At 38.7% G+C, this 19,069-nt stretch overlaps 1 protein-coding gene across 1 annotated transcript; it reads left to right on the top strand.

Moving 5' to 3' along the window:
• Nucleotides 1-4,013: 4,013 nt before the first annotated feature.
• Nucleotides 4,014-15,902, top strand: frzb.L (frizzled related protein L homeolog; the record flags this gene model as incomplete). Its single annotated transcript, NM_001090261.1, is given in 6 exon segments — nt 4,014-4,563; nt 8,153-8,212; nt 12,710-12,775; nt 13,767-13,971; nt 14,339-14,402; nt 15,567-15,902. Coding segments are annotated over 6 exon segments (960 nt in total). The 5' UTR covers nt 4,014-4,094.
• Between the last annotated feature and the right edge of the window lie 3,167 nt (nt 15,903-19,069).

Below are 19,069 nucleotides of genomic sequence, written 5' to 3'. Positions count from 1 at the left end.
AAATATTAATACTGTACTTTTATCCGTTTATCCACATTTTTTTTTTTTTAAATTTGTGAAAAGAGCAGAATTTTTTTACTGGGCCATGAATCTGTTTGATTCCATTATTCTACCTGGATGACAACAATTAACGCTAACTCCGTAACCCAGACCTGGCTTTCATTTTATTATAAATGATTTTCAGTTTAGGAAGAGTGTAAAGAAAATAATTCAACACTGATAATCTGTTTCCAACCCACGTTTCCACTTGCCGTTATTACTTCATTTCAGTTTGCTAATGCATAAAAACATGACCGGCCCACACATAAATACATAGTCTGTAACCTTTGTGCCTGCTGAATGAAGAAGGGATACATTAATCAAGTTTAGAGTTTCCTGCTAACTGTTGTTTCATTCTGACTGTCTAACATCTATGCAAGTCTGCCAAGTGCATTCTTAGCTGAACGGTAACAATCACTGGGAAACGGCTTTCAGAAAGCTATTCTTGCCTCCAAATCAGGTGTAAAACAGTAGGTCCCTAAATCACATGAAATACTTTCCCTACAGAATTGAGGCACTGACTGTACTTAGTGAGCAGAGAGGAGGCAGCTATCTATTCCACGGTTACTTTGGCAGGGCCTCCATTGAGTGTCTGCATTAGAGAATGCCTCCATTGTATAAAGAGGAAGTGACTCATTACATTTATTTTTCTTCTTTCAGAATCATGAACAATTGTTTTGTTTTTGAATTCAAGTCTTTTGCAGCAATGATTTGGACATGGGTCTCTTATTCCAAGCAGGGCCACCATCTGGAGGTGGACATCCTGGAATACTGGAGGGCACTTGATGGATTTAGGTCTTAAGGTTTTTTAATGTATCCATATCTCAGCCCCTACTATTGGCAGTTAAAGCAATTTCCAGGCTCTTTTTATTCTTACAATGGTCCCCCAGCCCTGATCATGTGGGGGCAGGGGCCTTTGCCTTTTAATTGTATGGGGTTCCCAAGATTTCTGATGGTGCCGCTGATTGTAACCACTGAAACTACTGTTATTTTATTTACAAAATCTCTGAAGACAAGGTCTAGTCCCTGGACTGAATTGGACTGTTGTTTGCACACTATTTACACCCACTAATGTTTTAGGAATATGGCAGATGGTATATTTTCTTACCTATACCTAATCTAATATAAATCGCTCATAGTGAAACATATGCATCATGTAGTAGCTCAATGTTGCTTCTCAAGACAACTTTGGTCTACAATGCAATGCATATATTTTACCCACTGGCGCTAAAAATGAATCACAGTAGAAATTAACTTTAGATATATGTTTGCGGTGAAAGAGATTGAGTGCAAGAACCAAAACGTTTCACCTGCTAGTACCCTTAGGCGTATGGATGTCATACTCTAGTCTTTGGCAGCTTCCACGCAAAGGACACAAAGCAGCAGATTAAGATTATTTAGAAGAAAATTAATGAATGATTTCCCCTTTACCTTCAATGCATGAAAAATGGCTAATAGGAAATAGGCTTTGTTGGCTCTGGAAATGTTTGCCCGTTAACTCCCTGAGCCTGTCGCCGTTGCTTCTGTTCCTTATCACAAGAGATAATGGGTTTGTGGGGTTTTCTTCTGTAAGATTATTATATCAATCAGACTCTCCCACAATGTGAAAATCCACAGGAGGGAGGTTGTTTCCTAATCACTTCAGTGCTCCTTAGAAGTGTAAAAACAGTTTGTAACAACAAAGTGACACCCCTGTGTCTCCCATTAACGCAATTAGGTTTATGTGGTTTATTTGTACAGTTACACATATGCTCAGGGTAATGACATGCAAGACTGTTTCAGTTTCTTCAAGCCCCTTTTTGAAGGAGCCCAAAATTGAAGCACCCAAAACAGTGCTGATACCTGCGGTTGCCTGAAATGTAAGCATATAGCATAGTTTTTTCGAAAACTATCTCTAGACAGGCGCTGGTATGAGAACTCGTTAGATGATGCAATGTTAGTCTATGGCAGCTACTTAAAAAGGTGACACCTAAAGCCCAGTACCATATCATATACTTAGGCTTATGGCACATATAGTGGGTTAATGCAGAGTTCTGACCATGGAATAACGTGTGTTGCTTAGCTGCAGTCACCTCCAACTGCAATGGGAATCTTGGTAAACTATTGCTACAGGTATGGGATCCATTACCCAGAAAGCTCCAAATTATGGGAAGGCCATTTCCCATAGACTCCGTTTCAATCAAATAATTCAGATTTTGAAAAATTATTAACTTTTTCTCTAATAATAAAACAATACCTTGTACTTGAATCCAACTAAGATATAATTAGTCCTCATTGGAAGCAAAACCAAGCTATTGGGTTTAATTAATGTTTGAATGATTTTCTAACAGACAAAGAATGGAGATCCAAATTATGGAAAGATCCCATATGCAGAAAAGCCCTAGATCCAAAGCATTCTGGTTCACATCTGAAAATGCACACAGGGAAATAAGACACAATTTTCCAGTCATTTCTGTTTATTGTAACGGTAGGTGACTTCAGCCATGTCATGGCAGTTCGAAGTTGAGTTATGCCTGAGATTAAAATGTCATACGTGCATAAACCATAACCCTTAGGGCAGAGACACACGCTGCAATTTGGGGAGACTAGTCGCTCAGCGACAAATCTCCTCTTCTTTGAGAGCAACTAATCTCCTCGAACTGCCTCCCCTCCCTTCCCGCCAGCTAGAATGAAAATCGCCAGCCTATTGCACTCATAGTGCCTTTTTTTCCAATTTCACCCGAAATTTCTTTGTGAGGCAACTTCGGAAAATGAATCACTCCGAGTGCCATCCTATGGCGATTTTCATTCTAACCGGCGGGAAGGCATGGAGGGCAGTTCAGGGAGATTAGTCACCCCAAAGAAGAGGAGTTTTGTCGCCAGGCGACTAATCTCCCCGAATCAAAAGGTGTGTCTCTGCCCTTAGAGTGGCAGCAAATTTCATGCTAAATAAGCAGGGAGCCAGAGATGTGCAATATATGGTGCTGGTCTTCACTCTTTATAAAATTCTCCTTAGATTGTAAGCTCCACTGGGGCAGGTATTGATATGAATGATGTACAATGTCTGTAAAGCGCTGCAGTATATGTCATTGTGACACTAGATAGTTATTTTATTTGTCAGATAATATATTTTATTACATATAATATGCACTGGTGTACTCTAAAGGATGGACAAGTCACTTTGTAGGGTTAGTACACTCTAAAGTCCCTTGGTTTATATTGACTCCAGTATCCTAATGCTGACAATGCACCACAGACTAACTTTGGACTAAATTATTATGAATTATTTTTCTGTTTCCAAATATTTTCCCAAGCAGAAAGTAAATTCTGTAGCAGGGAGCATATCCAAGCAGGTGTATTTATTTATGACAATATTACACAAGCCAGGCGTGGAACTTTCTGTGCTCTGCTTTCTCTCACACAGAACATACTTGACTGACAGCAGGGATTTTTGTGCCCACAGAGAAGGGCTCCCCACTCAGCAGCAATTATTATAAGTTAAAAGGAACATGTACAGCTGACCTCATCAGGAGGATTCATGCTCTAAACAGCACAGTGTATGATTAATCTGCAATTTTTCGGAAGATTGGAAAGTTTGCAGAATATAATCAAACTCCCCCCCCCCCAATCACAGACAGGGGAGGGCTAAGGCAGCTGAGGGGAGGGGCTCTGAGTGGAGGGCTTGGAAGTGAAAAAGAGCAAGGGCTGTCTGAGACTGGTTACAGACTCCTGCACTGGGAGAGGAGAACAAGGGACACTTTCACACAGGACTCCTGGCAGAGGTGAATGGTTAGCCCTATGGATTTGGTTTGTTGATTTTGACACATGATTGATTGCTTTCAGATAGGATTGAAGGACTTGGATTTTTATCTAATTCTGCACTTTTAAATTATCTGAGTAATTGTTCATTTTGTATTGGATGGGACTAAAGATAAACTTAACTCCTTGCTTTTGACTTGCCCATAAACTATAAGGTGGGGTGAGTTGTAGTTGCTTTTACATGTGCCCAGATTTTCCCTGTATTCCCTGTATTCCCTCTAAAGTAAGCCTACACATACAGGTTGGGCAGAATAACAATGTCTCGAACAAGGAAAGTGGACTCATTACTGCTACTGGTCATACCTGGACTGGTGCTTCTCTTATTACCCAATGCTTACTGTGCTTCGTGTGAGCCTGTGCGGATTCCCATGTGCAAATCTATGCCATGGAACATGACCAAGATGCCCAACCATCTCCACCACAGCACTCAAGCCAATGCCATCCTGGCAATTGAACAGTTTGAAGGTTTGCTGACCACTGAATGTAGCCAGGACCTTTTGTTCTTTCTGTGTGCCATGTATGCCCCCATTTGTACCATCGATTTCCAGCATGAACCAATTAAGCCTTGCAAGTCCGTGTGCGAAAGGGCCAGGGCCGGCTGTGAGCCCATTCTCATAAAGTACCGGCACACTTGGCCAGAGAGCCTGGCATGTGAAGAGCTGCCCGTATATGACAGAGGAGTCTGCATCTCCCCAGAGGCTATCGTCACAGTGGAACAAGGAACAGGTAGTTTACCTCTAAATGATTCATATAAAAGCTATTTTGGTTCATTTAGATTCCTATACAAAGTTTAGCGACAATTTTTACACAGTATGTGGCAGAGGTTAAAAAATCTTAAGGGATACCCACTGACCCATCTAACCAATAAGAGATGCTTGTGAATGCAGCTCGGTAGAACATAACATACTGTAGGCCAATGAAAGTCTAAACTGCACATCACATAACTACATAGCCAAATAATCATTCATACCCATATACTATTAAATGCACTGTTTAAGGCAGGCACTTCAAAGACAAATGTTAGTTCTATAATACTTGTTTTGTCTACTGAATTGACGGATATATTTTTTTAAAGAATTCGTAAGTGTGGAAAGATTTGTATAATATGGTCTATAGCAGGAGTCTCCCTTTCTGTTGCCCTTTAGCTTTTGTTAAACAAACTCCAATATCTGTTCACAGCCAACAGTTGGGGTACGGAGTTCCATAGTGCCTGCATTTTGGAAGGCTACATTTATATAATACGAACCAGATGTAATTTAAATACAACTCCCAGCACCCCCAGTTACAATTAAGCTGTTGATGAAGCACTGGAATTTGTAGTTCCAGGTTATGGAACTCAACAACCGCAGCTACTTCAGAGCCACTGTAGAAACCTGAGGTCATGCTATGATATATATATATAAATATATATATAATGTATACAGTGGACCATTTCCAAACAATTTTATTGAGTCATCACTCGTGTCACTCAATAAAATTGTTTGGAAAATTATCAGAGTGCTGGTCCACTGTATACATTATACATCACAATTTGACCTAGCACCCGCCATTGGACTCAGGGTAAGAGTGCGGTTACTTTTGGACTTATGTCCCCAATGGGGACCGAAACATTGGTTGTACATATTAAGCAACAATACACTATTTTTGATACTGCAAGACCCTTGGTGATGGCTTTTGATTTATATTCATACATATTGAATAAGTATGTACAGGGGCAGCTGCAAGGTAGCTTAATAAATGGTGGTGGTGGTATGATATTTGCCACAATGTGATGTGCATTTAGACTTCTTTGTGAAATCAGATGGAAAGCTCCTTTATCCAGTTTTCATTGTCTGGCAAACACTTGTTGCATAACTTCTTTTGATGAGCTATTTAGCCTAATGCACAATGTCAGCCAAGAGCCTTTGTCAGTAGCCCAAGTGTTCTGCTCTGAATGGAAAGGAGGAGAATAGGAAAGATGGATTTATTTGTTACTAGTCAATGGCCAAAGCTCCAATTTGTGCTATCTATCTATCCATCTATCATCTACTAATCTAGCTTTGTTTCTATCTATCAAATCATTTATTGCATACTGGAAAGTCACTTAGAATTGCACAATTTCATTATACAAAAAAAAACTGTCTTTCAGTGGAGAATTTTTTCTGATTGATCGTATTATTTCTCTTCTGCTTTCCAAATGACCACCCTATGGCCTCTCCAGTTGGTGTAATATACAGTTCCCAACACCCCCACCAGCTTTAGATGCATACACTGACCGTTCCAAGTATATACCTGGGCATAGACACTTATTTCTTTCAACATTTAGAAAATAGCCTTCATTGTCCTTATGACTGTGGCCATACAATACAGATCTGGCTGAGACACTCATGGAGGTGGTTTTTATCTATCAACACTGACTTGTCAAGGCAATAATGCCTAGAAGACAGTTTGAGCTGGTTATAGAAAGCTCTGATTATTGGCATACCTATATATTTAATATGTAAAGATAGGGCTGGATGATAATTGTTTGGGATTTGTGGTGTGCATTCCTAGTGAATGTTGGACAAGCACTGGATCATAAATATCATATAGTTGCTGGGGAAAACTGATTTAATATTCTATTGAAAAGGATTAGTATGATTAAAGCCATGTGTATACTGTTATAGCCTGTTGCTTAAATTATAGGCACTGCATACATAACTCCTGTTCATTTTAAGACATAGTAACCTATCCTAAATGTTTTAGTGATGAACAGAATGAAATTAATATCTTAAAAATAAATACAAGGCAATAAAAGAATATAGTTATAGACCAGGGTTATACAATTCTAAAACTCATTCACCTGTTAACTTACATTAGGATTACGGTAATATACTTTTCTAAACATTTCTGGTGTCAGATAAATGAATAGCCAGTCTGGCATTTAGTGAATATAAACTGACCTGCACTTATATCAGCCTCCAAAAAAATGAGGGATGGGCCAGACCTTCAGTAGTATAAAAAAAATCTACAAACCCCCAGACACAGCTAGAGTTCCATTCATCTTACACATTGCATGTGAGGAGTAGAGAAAGATACCTTGCACATCTGACACTTCTTAATGTACAGCACCACCCTGTACATGTATTTGTTGGTCAGTTTACAAGCCTTTCAAGGCTCCTTAGAAGTCATCCAGAAACAGAAACGTTAAAGGGCTGCCATTGCAACTGCATTCTGCAGAAGAACAACCAAGCATTAAGCATTGAACTACATATTATACAGCGTACATATTCCATTAAACAGAGAGGTGTGACCATTATGTTTGAAACTGTAACTCAAAGCAAGGCTGGCTACAGATCTAAAGAGTTGTACTTCATAGCTGGAGGAACCAATACTTTGAAGATTGTAGATGAATCCTTCTTTATCTGGTTGACCTGCATCTGCTTGTTCTGTAGCTGTTTCCTTCAGTAATTTATTATTGTACTAAGGACTTTCATAAAGCGGTCATTTCTCACATATATCCCCTGCTATGTGGCATTGCCTCACAAAGCTAAAAAATACGTTTATAAACCCATCAAGGAAATGTAGGTGCAGACACAGAAATTGCTTAAATAACTTGATGCTAACTTGTCATGCAGAACTGCTGCTTTCATGCGATAGATAAAGTCTTAAATACGGGACTGTCTCTCTTAATTGCCACCTTTTTCATTCTTGGGGTTTATGGGGCATAGGACTTAGATTGTACAGAGCAACCAGAAAGACTAAGATGAAGCTGTGTTTAGCAGAAGCAGTGTTGGACTGGCCCACCAGGATATCAGGAAAACTTACAGTGGACCAACCATTTTGCTTTGTATGCCTATATCATTGTCATTCTTCGGTTCTGTAAGAGAACAAACTAGGAGAGAAGGCTAGATTAAAGACTGTAAAAAGAGAATGGACTAGGATGCGAGTCCCCAACCTTTTTTTACCTGTGACCCACAGTCAAATGTAAAAAGAGTTGGGGAGCAATACAAACATTAAAAAAAAATCATTGGGCTGCCAAATATTATGATTGCCAATTGGTAGCTCATATAAAGGCTCTGTTTGGCAGTACAATTGGTTTTTATGCAAGCAAACTTGCCTTCAAGCCTGAAATTCAAAAATAAATTCCAAATGTTTTCCTTGGGCATTTGGATCCCAACTACCTACTATGAATGGCTTCACTTGAGAGTAGGAAGTCCAGGTCCCCCTGCACAGGTGATTGTTGCTCAGAAACACGCACGTTATATAATTAGCAGTCATTTTTAATATATTTAATATATCAGAAATATGCTGTTTATATGAGTTCAGATACTAAATTGGCTTTATGTATTTTAAGATTCAATGCCAGACTTCTCCATGGATTCAAACAATGGAAATTGCGGAAGCACGGCAGGTGGTAAGTTTCTTTCCATTTTATTTATTTCCCAGCAATGTTATGTGGCAATGCGCCATCCTCTGCTTGAGTGATTTAAAATTAGCACTGACTACATCTGAAATTCCTTTATAATACCGCCATTTACCCATAAGTCCTGTAGTTTGTTTGAACACAGATATATTTTGGTAAGTACATAATGTGAGGATATTTCTAATCCTTCACATGTTCTACAAGGGAGCATTCATTTCACTTAATAACTGCACCTGATATATCATGGATCTAGTTAGGACAGATACATTTCTGTTACGCCTGCTTCCTTCATATAAGATAAATTCTTTTTTTTACCTTTTGCATTGATACCTGTACTGATTGGTAAACAGGTGAACAGAATTAAAAATGACAGAATGAGGATGATGCAGAGTTATTGATATCAATGGGAAATGTTACCATAATGAGTAAATCACCCCAAATATGAAAATTCCTTGGAATATGGAGATTGATTTCCAGGATGAATTAATCCCAAACAAAAGATAAACACAATGCAGTGGCTGATGAATTTTGAACAATGACAGTTCCCTTTGACTAACAAGAGCTAATTTACGAAAGGAAAACTGTGCAATAACTCTTTTTACCACTTTGTGATGTGCCAGTGCAATTACTCTGATGAATTATGCTAGGCAATGCTGGAATTACCAGTAACCTGAACCTGGGGCTAATTCCAGGTTTCCCTTGAATCCTTAGCCACTATTGACTTTTACCAAATGTATAGTATATAATGCATGTGAGAATTGACAACGTTAACACACCATTTGTGTAAATATTGGTGCAAATTGCAGTTGATGATACTTAACAGGTACCTGTTATAACACAATAGTTCTCAGAAACATACTGGATTGTGGGTAAAAAAAATATAGTGATTTATATCAGAATGTTGCAGTTTATTTTGCTGGGTTTGTAAGCCAGAGCCTTAATGGGGTAATATAATAAAAATGTTAATTTGATCCAGGTCTAATAACTCAAAGCAACGAATCAGATATTTGCTTTTAAACAGGTGGCAAATGCAGTTACCTCTGTTGGATTAGGCTACTAAACATAAAATATACATTTCTTTAAAGCAGGCACTCAAAAAGGCAGACTTCCACCAGGCAAAGGTTTTCAAGGTGAAAAGTAATTTATTGTATCCATAGCCTTACGCATTTCGTGTTAACCACTTAATCATAGGCTACTAAACATTTTGTAAACTGTGTATATATATTATATGCATTCCAGCTAAAAACATTGAGTATTGCACCATTTTTTGCACTGTACACTATTGTACAGGAGTCTTTTTTTTTTTTTTACATTTTTTCCTTTTAACGGGACTTTTCCATATATTTCTCCAGTAAGCATAACATTGGGCTGTGGAAATTTTCAGGATTTTTGCGGGATTTTCATTGGAAGATCTTCTTGCAACAAAAGTATCATGTAATAAAAGCTTTAATATTAGGGCTAGTAACCTCCAATCACATTTTTGAGCAGTAGTTGCTGCCTGCTGATTAAAAAACGGTTACTAGAAGTTGTAAAAACGTTGCTATTTATCTTAGTCTACCCCCTACATTGTCTGCTGGCCTTGAAATAATGGGTAACAGTTGCTTTGGAATCCATCCTTGATGTTGCTGGACTACAGTACACAACAATCTTAAACCCTTGATAATATGTTGGAGTATACTGGGCATTATCATTCAGCAAGATTAGATAACTCATAACTGAGCAACACTGTTATGGAAGATAATACCATTTTACTTGGAGACCACATAACTTGTGAACAATGGGGTGACTAATGTGCAAAAAATACCAGCACTAAAACTCTGTCCCAACTTAATCAATGGGGAAACCAGCAATATTAGTGAAGCTTATTGTGTCAGTGCTTGATCCTGATTTTATGTTATAATTCCCCAGCTTATTGTATCTCAAACACAAGTGGCATTTACTCAACTGTCAACAAAATTCTTACATGTATTATGGAAATATTCAGGTCATAACCGTCTTTGCAGCTGAAGCTGTTGGATTGTTCAATGGAAGCAGTATGAAGGCAACTTTGTAACTAAGATAACTGGTGACTCCAGGGTTCAAAACAGAGCAGCACTGAGAGATTGTTCAGATGATGTCTTACTGAATCCGAGCTCTGGTCGGGGAGAGAAAGTGGTCTGAAATCCAAACCAGCAGAGAGCCAGGGTTGCAGCTGCCATCCAAAATAACATTTAGCCGGTGTTAGATTTTCTCTGCCTTTATAAAACTGCCTTTGTTCATTCACTTCTCCATGCTTGTACAGTAGCTTAAACATTGTATCCATTTTTGGTCATTTGGCATCCAAACCTCATTGAGCCAACAGAGTGTCATTGAACAAACTTTATGAAACTCATCAACATCATTCCATAAACGTGTGTCTTAAAGGGCAACACTGTATTTTTTATAAAACATAAAGAACATTCTGAGTCTTTAAAAAACTTAAAAAGGAAAGGGACTGATAACACGAAAGGTGCATAATAATTACAAAGAGTGTTGTATCTTCAGAATATTTAGCTGTAATTGTTTCAGTTTTGTATGCGGACTTTGGAACATACATATGGAGCTGTGTGGTGGCTATTGTTTAGCATAAGGTGCAGCTTTTTATTTTGGAGAGTAGATTTTTTTTGTTGCGATTTTTTCTTGACAAGTGACAGATGTTCTTTTAGCAACACCATTAATATTAATGACATCCTTGCAAATCCATGGCAGCTTTTGGTTAAAAACAAGTTCCCCCGGCATGTGATACATGTAAAGCATCTATTATCCAGAATGCTCGGGACCAGGGGGTTTCCATATAAGGAATCTTTATGTCATTTTGATCTCCATAACTTAAATCTACTAAAAATCTTTTGAATATGAAATAAACCCCATATGACAGTTTTGCCCCCAATATGGATTGATGTAGCCTAGTTACCATCAAGTACAAGGCACTATTTCATTATTACAGAGAAAAGGAAATCCTTTTAAAAAATGTGGATTATTTGGATAAAATGGAGTCTATGAGAGATGGCCTTTCCATAATTCAGAACTTTCTGGATATTGGGTTTCCTTATCCCATACTGGTACTAGTTTATAATTCTCACCACCTAAGAGGCAGTACTTTTTAAAAGTTAGAATATACAAGTATGGGACCTGTTATCCAGAATGCTCGGGACCTGGGGGTTTCCAGATAACGGATCTTTCTGTTATTTGGATCTTCGTACTTTAAGTCTACTAGAATATCATGTAAACATTAAACAAACCTAATAGGCTGGTTTTGCTTCCAATAAGGATTAATTATATCTTAGTTGGGATCAAGTACAAGGCACTGTTTTATTAATACAGAGGATTATTTGGATAAAATGAAATCCGTGGGAGACGGCCATTCCATAATTTGGAGTTTTCTGGATAACGGATTATAGCGTCATGGAGAAATATGCCCCCCAAAAATGTGTTCTTAAATAAACAGCCATACATTCTGAGAATTTCCTTATAACAGATCACGTTATATTTAGAGAATTTCTCCCCTTGGTAAATAGAACCCATCATTTCAGATGAGCTCATGCTTAATAAATATATAAGTGCATTCTTTAAAAACCTTTTTTTTTTTGTTTGATGCAAATCAGCCCCAAAATAACATGAACCCAGATCACATCTGTTTGAGAAAGTCAGTGTTCTGTGCTTCACAATCGCATAGGTTCCATAAATCACTTTCCTGGTATAATGCATTATTCATTCAATATATTCTTATTTGTGCCTCTGCAGAATGAAATCCCAGCCTAGTGGGTTTGCAGTCCCAAATATCCTCATTTCTAAAAAAAAAAAAAAAAAAAGAAATCCACCTTAGGCCAGCAGAGCACATAACTCTTTCACTGCACTGGGATGTTTGTTAGAGCAAAAACCTACACAATTGATTCTCTCTGAAAAAATATAAAAAAGGAGAAATCAATACTTCTGATTATGTTAAATGTACATATAGTTCAGTGCATGCACCTCAATTCCAGATAAGCTACTCGCTCCTATCTGTTATTTTTGGACTGTTTTAACTATTTCTTCCTTCGGATGTTAAAGCCAGATCTCCATGTAACCATTTTACCTCTGAATAAATCATTTAGAGATTTAGAGAGAGAATCATGTTAAGATTTATTTGCATCATTTCAAGAAGTACTAAATATTACCTATTAACGGAGAGTGCTGCTTGGGACTCGTATATATCTTCAGGCTCCATGTGACAGAAATGCTAAAAAGATTTTTGCAATATTCACCACACGGATAGAAATATATAAATATGGTTTATATCTTCAATTTACTTTCTCCTATAGCACTAAACATGAAGGCATGACTTATCTGAGCACACATTGAGCTATAACTTCACATTTAATCAAAATAAAACTTATAAAAAAAGGAATACTGTCTCAAAGGTCATATTAAGACATATATTGCTGCTAATCTGAGACATAAACTCATATCTTTAACCTTTTTTTTTTATAGAGCACTGTAAATGCAAGCCCATGAAGGCTTCCCAAAAGACGTATCTCAAGAATAATTACAATTATGGTAAGTACAGATCTTATCACTGGTGTGAGCTTTACCACTGTTTCCTAGCTTCATTTAACACTGTTGTGTGTCATGAATTGTGTGCCAAAGAGGGGCCTGTGCAGTATATATTATCAAGGGTCGAATTTTGAGGGGTTAAAACCCTCGAATTTGACCATCGAATTGAAATCCTTCGAATATCGAATTTGAAGGATTTAGTGCTAAAATAAGCATTTGATTGTTCGAATAAAAATCGTTCAATCTAACGATTTTCGTCGATTGATCGAAGGATTTTTATTTAGTGCCAAAAACTAAGGTCCCCCATAGCCTTATAATACAAATTCCGTAAGTTTAACTTGGCGACGTACTGAATTCGAAGGATTTTTAAAGAGACTTCGACTATCGAATGGTCGAATAGTCAAACGATTTTTTATTCGAATCAAAGTCCAATTCGATGGTCGAAGTAGCCTATTCGATGGTCGAAGTATCCAAAAAGAGAGACAGGCTAGAGACAGATGTAGCGGATCTTGGGCAGGAATCTGCTCCTCTGTTGTCCAATGTGCCTGCACCTTTATACATTGCCTCCACCTAGGGTCAGGCAGTTGTGGCAGATTTTGGAGTGAAATGCAAAATCTAGCGTTTCAGTTCCGAAATCCACAGCATCTACCTCCACCCAAGCGGAGGCAATTTAATCAGGTGCCGGCAAATGGAACAGCAGAGGAGCATCGGAGGAGGGGATTCTCACTGCAGGACTGGACTGGGATTCAAAATAGGCCCTGCCATTCCTATTACACAGACGCCCAAACAGCCACCACTTTCTATGGCATCTTACAGCAGGACCCACAGATTGCCAGTCCGGGCCTTATTCTTAGTCTGCATTTCTCTGTAGACCGAGTTCTGCCATATCTATCACTAGCCTTATATTTTTAGAGCACTCTTAGAAAACTGCCTCTTCACTATACAATGCAGACATCATGTTGTGTTAATCTGAAACACTCTTTTCTATCATTAGTAATCAGAGCAAAAGTGAAAGAGGTGAAAGTGAAATGCCACGACGCAACAGCAATTGTGGAAGTAAAGGAGATTCTCAAGTCTTCCCTAGTGAACATTCCTAAAGACACAGTGACACTGTACACCAACTCAGGCTGCTTGTGCCCCCAGCTTGTTGCCAATGAGGAATACATAATTATGGGCTATGAAGACAAAGAGCGTACCAGGTAAAATGTCTCCGAAAATTGAAATTATGCTTATTACAAGGCCACTAGGGCTGTGCCGGGATACTTTTATACTTATAGTTTTATGTAAATGTACATGTACAGAGAAATATTTACACAAGGTGTATTAACCAAAAGCAACCAATCACATGCTTGCTGTCAAACATTTCAAAGCAGTAGGTGCTGTAATTGTTATCTATTGGTGTTTAGACCTGATGTAAAATGTTTAACTTTAAACCCATTGCCTGAGTAGTTTCCATGCTATGTAATGTCATTTACTCTCATATAACTGCCATGCCCCTCATCATGCCAGGACACCCCTCCAGGGCATCAGACAATTAAAGACCTCTGTTTTTTCTATGTAACACAGGCTTCTACTAGTGGAAGGATCCTTGGCCGAAAAATGGAGAGATCGTCTTGCTAAGAAAGTCAAGGTAAGAACATGCTATTTTTTAACTACTCGCATAAAACTGCAGAAATGCCGTAATATATTTGTTTATGTCAGTTCGGACCCTATGTAGTATCCTAAGAAATCATAAAGCACTGTGCAAGAATTCCAATCTGTACACCCAGGGGAAGTCCTTGCAGTCATATTGGACAATAGAGCAATATCACTGTGTGGTGTGGTGCTTAATCCTCATGGAAACAGTAAGGGGTATATTAAACAACCAAGGTGATGAAGTATATAATAGTGCAGTTCAAAAGCAATAGAACAATAAGTATCATACTCAGAAAACATGGCTGGGCATTAACTATCTGGGGCAATTCTGAACACTTCAGGCACAATCATTTATGGTGGTAACCATGTACTAGTGGCTGTGCTGCCTGGTTACTAACCCAACTATTATTTTACATTGGAGCCAGTAGTAATGTGTGGATTGGGTGGGTTCTGGCTGACTTCCCCACACTGTTTGCTCTTTTTTTCTGCTGCCCCTGCCCACAACCTTACAGTTCTTACTTCTGCTTCCATCAGCCACTATTTATAGGCACAAGCAGGTCTATAAATAGAAGTGCAGGTAGGGGTTCAGGTGGTGTGTGGGTTGGGAAAGGGTGGGACCTCTTTTTGTCGACCCGCACATCACTAGAATCCAGGCATGTTCAACTTCACAGTCTTCTCTGTCTAATGCTCCTGTAACTCTGCTGTCCTGCATTTATATACTCATTTATAGGGTCCTCATCCTGACTTGTGCTATCTTCAGCCATGCCTACCCCAGCCTGCTCTAGACATACAATCTCTATTAATGAAGAGCCTGTTGCATACCTGATAGATAGATAGATAGATAGATAGATAGATATAGATGAGATATAGATGAGATATAGATATGATATAGATATGATATAGATATATATATAATTAGGGGCTTGGGCCACATGATCTTGTCTGTGACATAGACCCCTGGCTTTGGCCTAAACTCCACTGTTTCAATCTTAGATGGGGTCACTAATACACTAGAACCCACACAAGAAAATATAAGAATCATGACTAATGTATACCTGCCTATATGTGGGTACAGCCCTCTACAATGTATTTCTACCTCTGTATATATGTGGTTACTTTTCCCCATGTTTAAAATTTAAGTTTTTCTTTGCAATTACAGCGCTGGGATCAAAAGCTTCGACGTCCCAGGAAAAGCAAAGACCCCGTGGCTCCAATTCCCAACAAAAACAGCAATTCCAGACAAGCGCGTAGTTAGACTAACGGAAAGGTGTATGGAAACTCTATGGACTTTGAAACTAAGATTTGCATTGTTGGAAGAGCAAAAAAGAAATTGCACTACAGCACGTTATATTCTATTGTTTACTACAAGAAGCTGGTTTAGTTGATTGTAGTTCTCCTTTCCTTCTTTTTTTTTATAACTATATTTGCACGTGTTCCCAGGCAATTGTTTTATTCAACTTCCAGTGACAGAGCAGTGACTGAATGTCTCAGCCTAAAGAAGCTCAATTCATTTCTGATCAACTAATGGTGACAAGTGTTTGATACTTGGCCAAAGTGAACTAATTGCAATGGTAAATCAGAGAAAAGTTGACCAATGTTGCTTTTCCTGTAGATGAACAAGTGAGAGATCACATTTAAATGATGATCACTTTCCATTTAATACTTTCAGCAGTTTTAGTTAGATGACAGGTAGGATGCACCTAAATCTGAATATTTTATCATAAATGAAGAGCTGGTTTAGACTGTATGGTCACTGTTGGGAAGGTAAATGCCTACTTTGTCAATTCTGTTTTAAAAATTGCCTAAATAAATATTAAGTCCTAAATATCAGCATGTGTGAAACCCGTATTTCTCTAAGAAGCCCATATACCAACCTTCTATGAAACCCTCATATGATTAGGGCTTTTGGAAAGTCAAAACACATAATCCGAAGCACTCCGGGGAGCGATCTTTCAGCAGTCTCTGTATGTATGTAATGCAGTATTAACAACGCTTGGACTCTTCATAGCTGAGGTTCTTCTTTGACCTCAGTTCAGTGACATAGGCTCCATGGGGTTATTCATATATCAAAAAGACTTTCTTGAAGATTAACAAAGATTAGGGGGTTATTTATTAAAGGTCGAGTTGTGTTTTCTCGAAAAATTTCAGTTTTTTTCAGTGTAGTTTCACTAAAAAACTTGAATTTTTCAGGGACAAAAACCCAGAATATTTCGAGATTTATTATGGCCCGAAGCTGCTTAAAGCCTGAATAGGAAAATACTCCAGCTAAAACCTGTCGTATTCATGTAAAAGTCAATGGCAGTGGTCACTTTAATCATCTGAAGATGTTTTTTATCTTCATGATTTTCGGGTGTTTTATGCTGGTTTGCACTCGAAAACTCGATACATTCGATGTATTAGAGGTTTTTAGCCTATAATCTTCCCAATTGCATTCAATTAAGTTTTGTACATTTGGATTGTTTCATAGATAAGCAAACATTCGAGTTGTGAATTTATTCGAGGTAGAAAAAACCTCACAAATCTCAAAAAAACGACCTTTGATAAATAACCCCCAAAAATTCAGGCAGTTAATACTACATGTGGAGGTCTGAATATGATCACAAAACGAAACTTTTAATATTAGTGCGCTCAGTGTAAGATTCCCTTTAGCCTTTGCAGAAAAGCTGGCCAACCAGCTGGCCAATGTTTGTTACTGTGCATCACTCATAGGTGCTCACACAAATTTTTAGGCTAGTGCACACAGGGCTGGAACTAGGGGTAGGCACCCGCCTAGGGCACAATACTGATGGGGGGGGCGCACTTTTAAGGGGATTTTGTTTTCTTTTTTTTTTTTAAATCCTGGTTTGCTTGGCCTTTAATAGCTTTTCAATCTTATAAACTGCCTATTTCAACCAGGGCCAGAACTAGGGGTAGGCAGAAGAGGCAGCTGCCTAGGGCATAACATTTGGGGGGCCTCTTCTGCCTACCCTTAGACCAGACTCACCAGACACAACTTGAGATGGAGAACGGCGGCAGCACCACAATGCACGTAAGTGATCGACGTTGTTGCGCATACATGTCACTGCACAATGTCACCACGCATGTGCATAAGTGTCTGACGTCACTGCGCATGCAACAGGGGAAGTTGGGGCGAGCTGGGTCGTCTAGGGCACCTTTGAGTGCACACAACAACTTGTGGTTCACAAAAAGTGTAATGAATAGGGCTTAATTTGCTAAGTGCAGGGCAGGGTGCTAAGTGCAAAAATGAGAGCAATCTGCCATGCTTTTTCACTTTGTGCCTTGCTTTGGGGAAAAAAAAAAATTGCAACAGGTTTCTGTGCGCAAAAACACAGACCTGTGTTCATCTCAATAAAGCGCTGCCTGCTTTCAGCAACACTGTTGTCTTGAGGGGAGGGCAGGGAAGACGTGTGTGTTCAGGTTCATATGTTAGTGAGCACTGGTGGACAGAGGCCACCACAGAGCCCATTCATTTCCACCTGCCCTGCCGCAGACAGAAAGAACAGGGCTGACACAGTAGGACTGTCACTTGAGGAAGGGCATTTGTTTGTCCCGAAACGTTTGAACATGACTCACATGTCAAGAGCACTACAATAAATTTGGGATCACCCCGCATCTGAACAAGGTATTGGTTATTTCATTTTTTGCATTATACTGACACAGTAGGATGAAACTTTTATGTTCAGAGCACTGCCAGACCCTGGGCACAAATTCCTTTTAAATGAATAAGAGTGCTCTTGCACTTGTGTCAGTAAATGACCCCCATCATTTTGCACTAATTCTGAACCATACACTCACTGTTTTTTGAAGGTGTGCATGAACACAACTGCCAAAAAGAAATTACAGGGAACATTGTTTGGGGCAGCCCTCTACCCAGCCAATGCCCACTGGGGTAAAGTCCTGCAGGGGGTCGGACACCTTCAAAAAATCAGGTTGGACTTGTGGTTATAGATGCGGGTTTGCAGGTAACGGGTCTTATCTATTGCAAGTTTTACTTTTTTAAACAATTAAAATGTGTTTTCTGACCCTGCCCACTTCTGATGATATAACTTCCAGTTTGCAAGAACAGCACTTCCTGTTTAATGGTGGTCAATGGGTTGCAGATAAGGCAGTTGCTGGTCAGGTAGTGGATCCAAGTGGGTAAAAGTTCAGGTCTGGGTCAGGTTCAGATTTCAAAAATTGGATTTGCCCTTGGGAAGCTGTCCCGCAGTTTGAAAACCTCTGCACTAATGTATCAAATTGTGAGTGATTGGAAAAGCGTCAAATCAAGAGATTTGAATAAGAATGAAACAAATTCTTATTTAAAGCATGTACAATCACAAACTGAGAACAAAAGTCACCATTGGTGGTGTACGGTCTGAAAACATACATTAATTAAAGGTAAACAAGCCTCTGGCATATGAGGGAAAAATATAGCTGAATATAAAAATTACTTTAAATCAATTTCAGTAGAGATATGTGTGTAAACCTCTATCTTTTAGTGCCTGCTCCATCACCTCTATACACCTCTGATTAAAGGATGTTACTATATGATGATAGAATATCCACAGAATAATACATGTCCATAGTGTCATAGAGACAGACTTGGCTATTGAAAGCAATAGGCTGCTTACTTGACTCAATAAAAAGTAGGTGGAAGAAAGTCTAAAGAACTGAGCGATTTTT

Source organism: Xenopus laevis, chromosome 9_10L, assembly GCF_017654675.1.
Source record: "Xenopus laevis strain J_2021 chromosome 9_10L, Xenopus_laevis_v10.1, whole genome shotgun sequence".
In the NCBI taxonomy this organism is placed as follows: domain Eukaryota; kingdom Metazoa; phylum Chordata; class Amphibia; order Anura; family Pipidae; genus Xenopus; species Xenopus laevis.
This window is presented reverse-complemented; position numbering and strand designations above follow the sequence as displayed.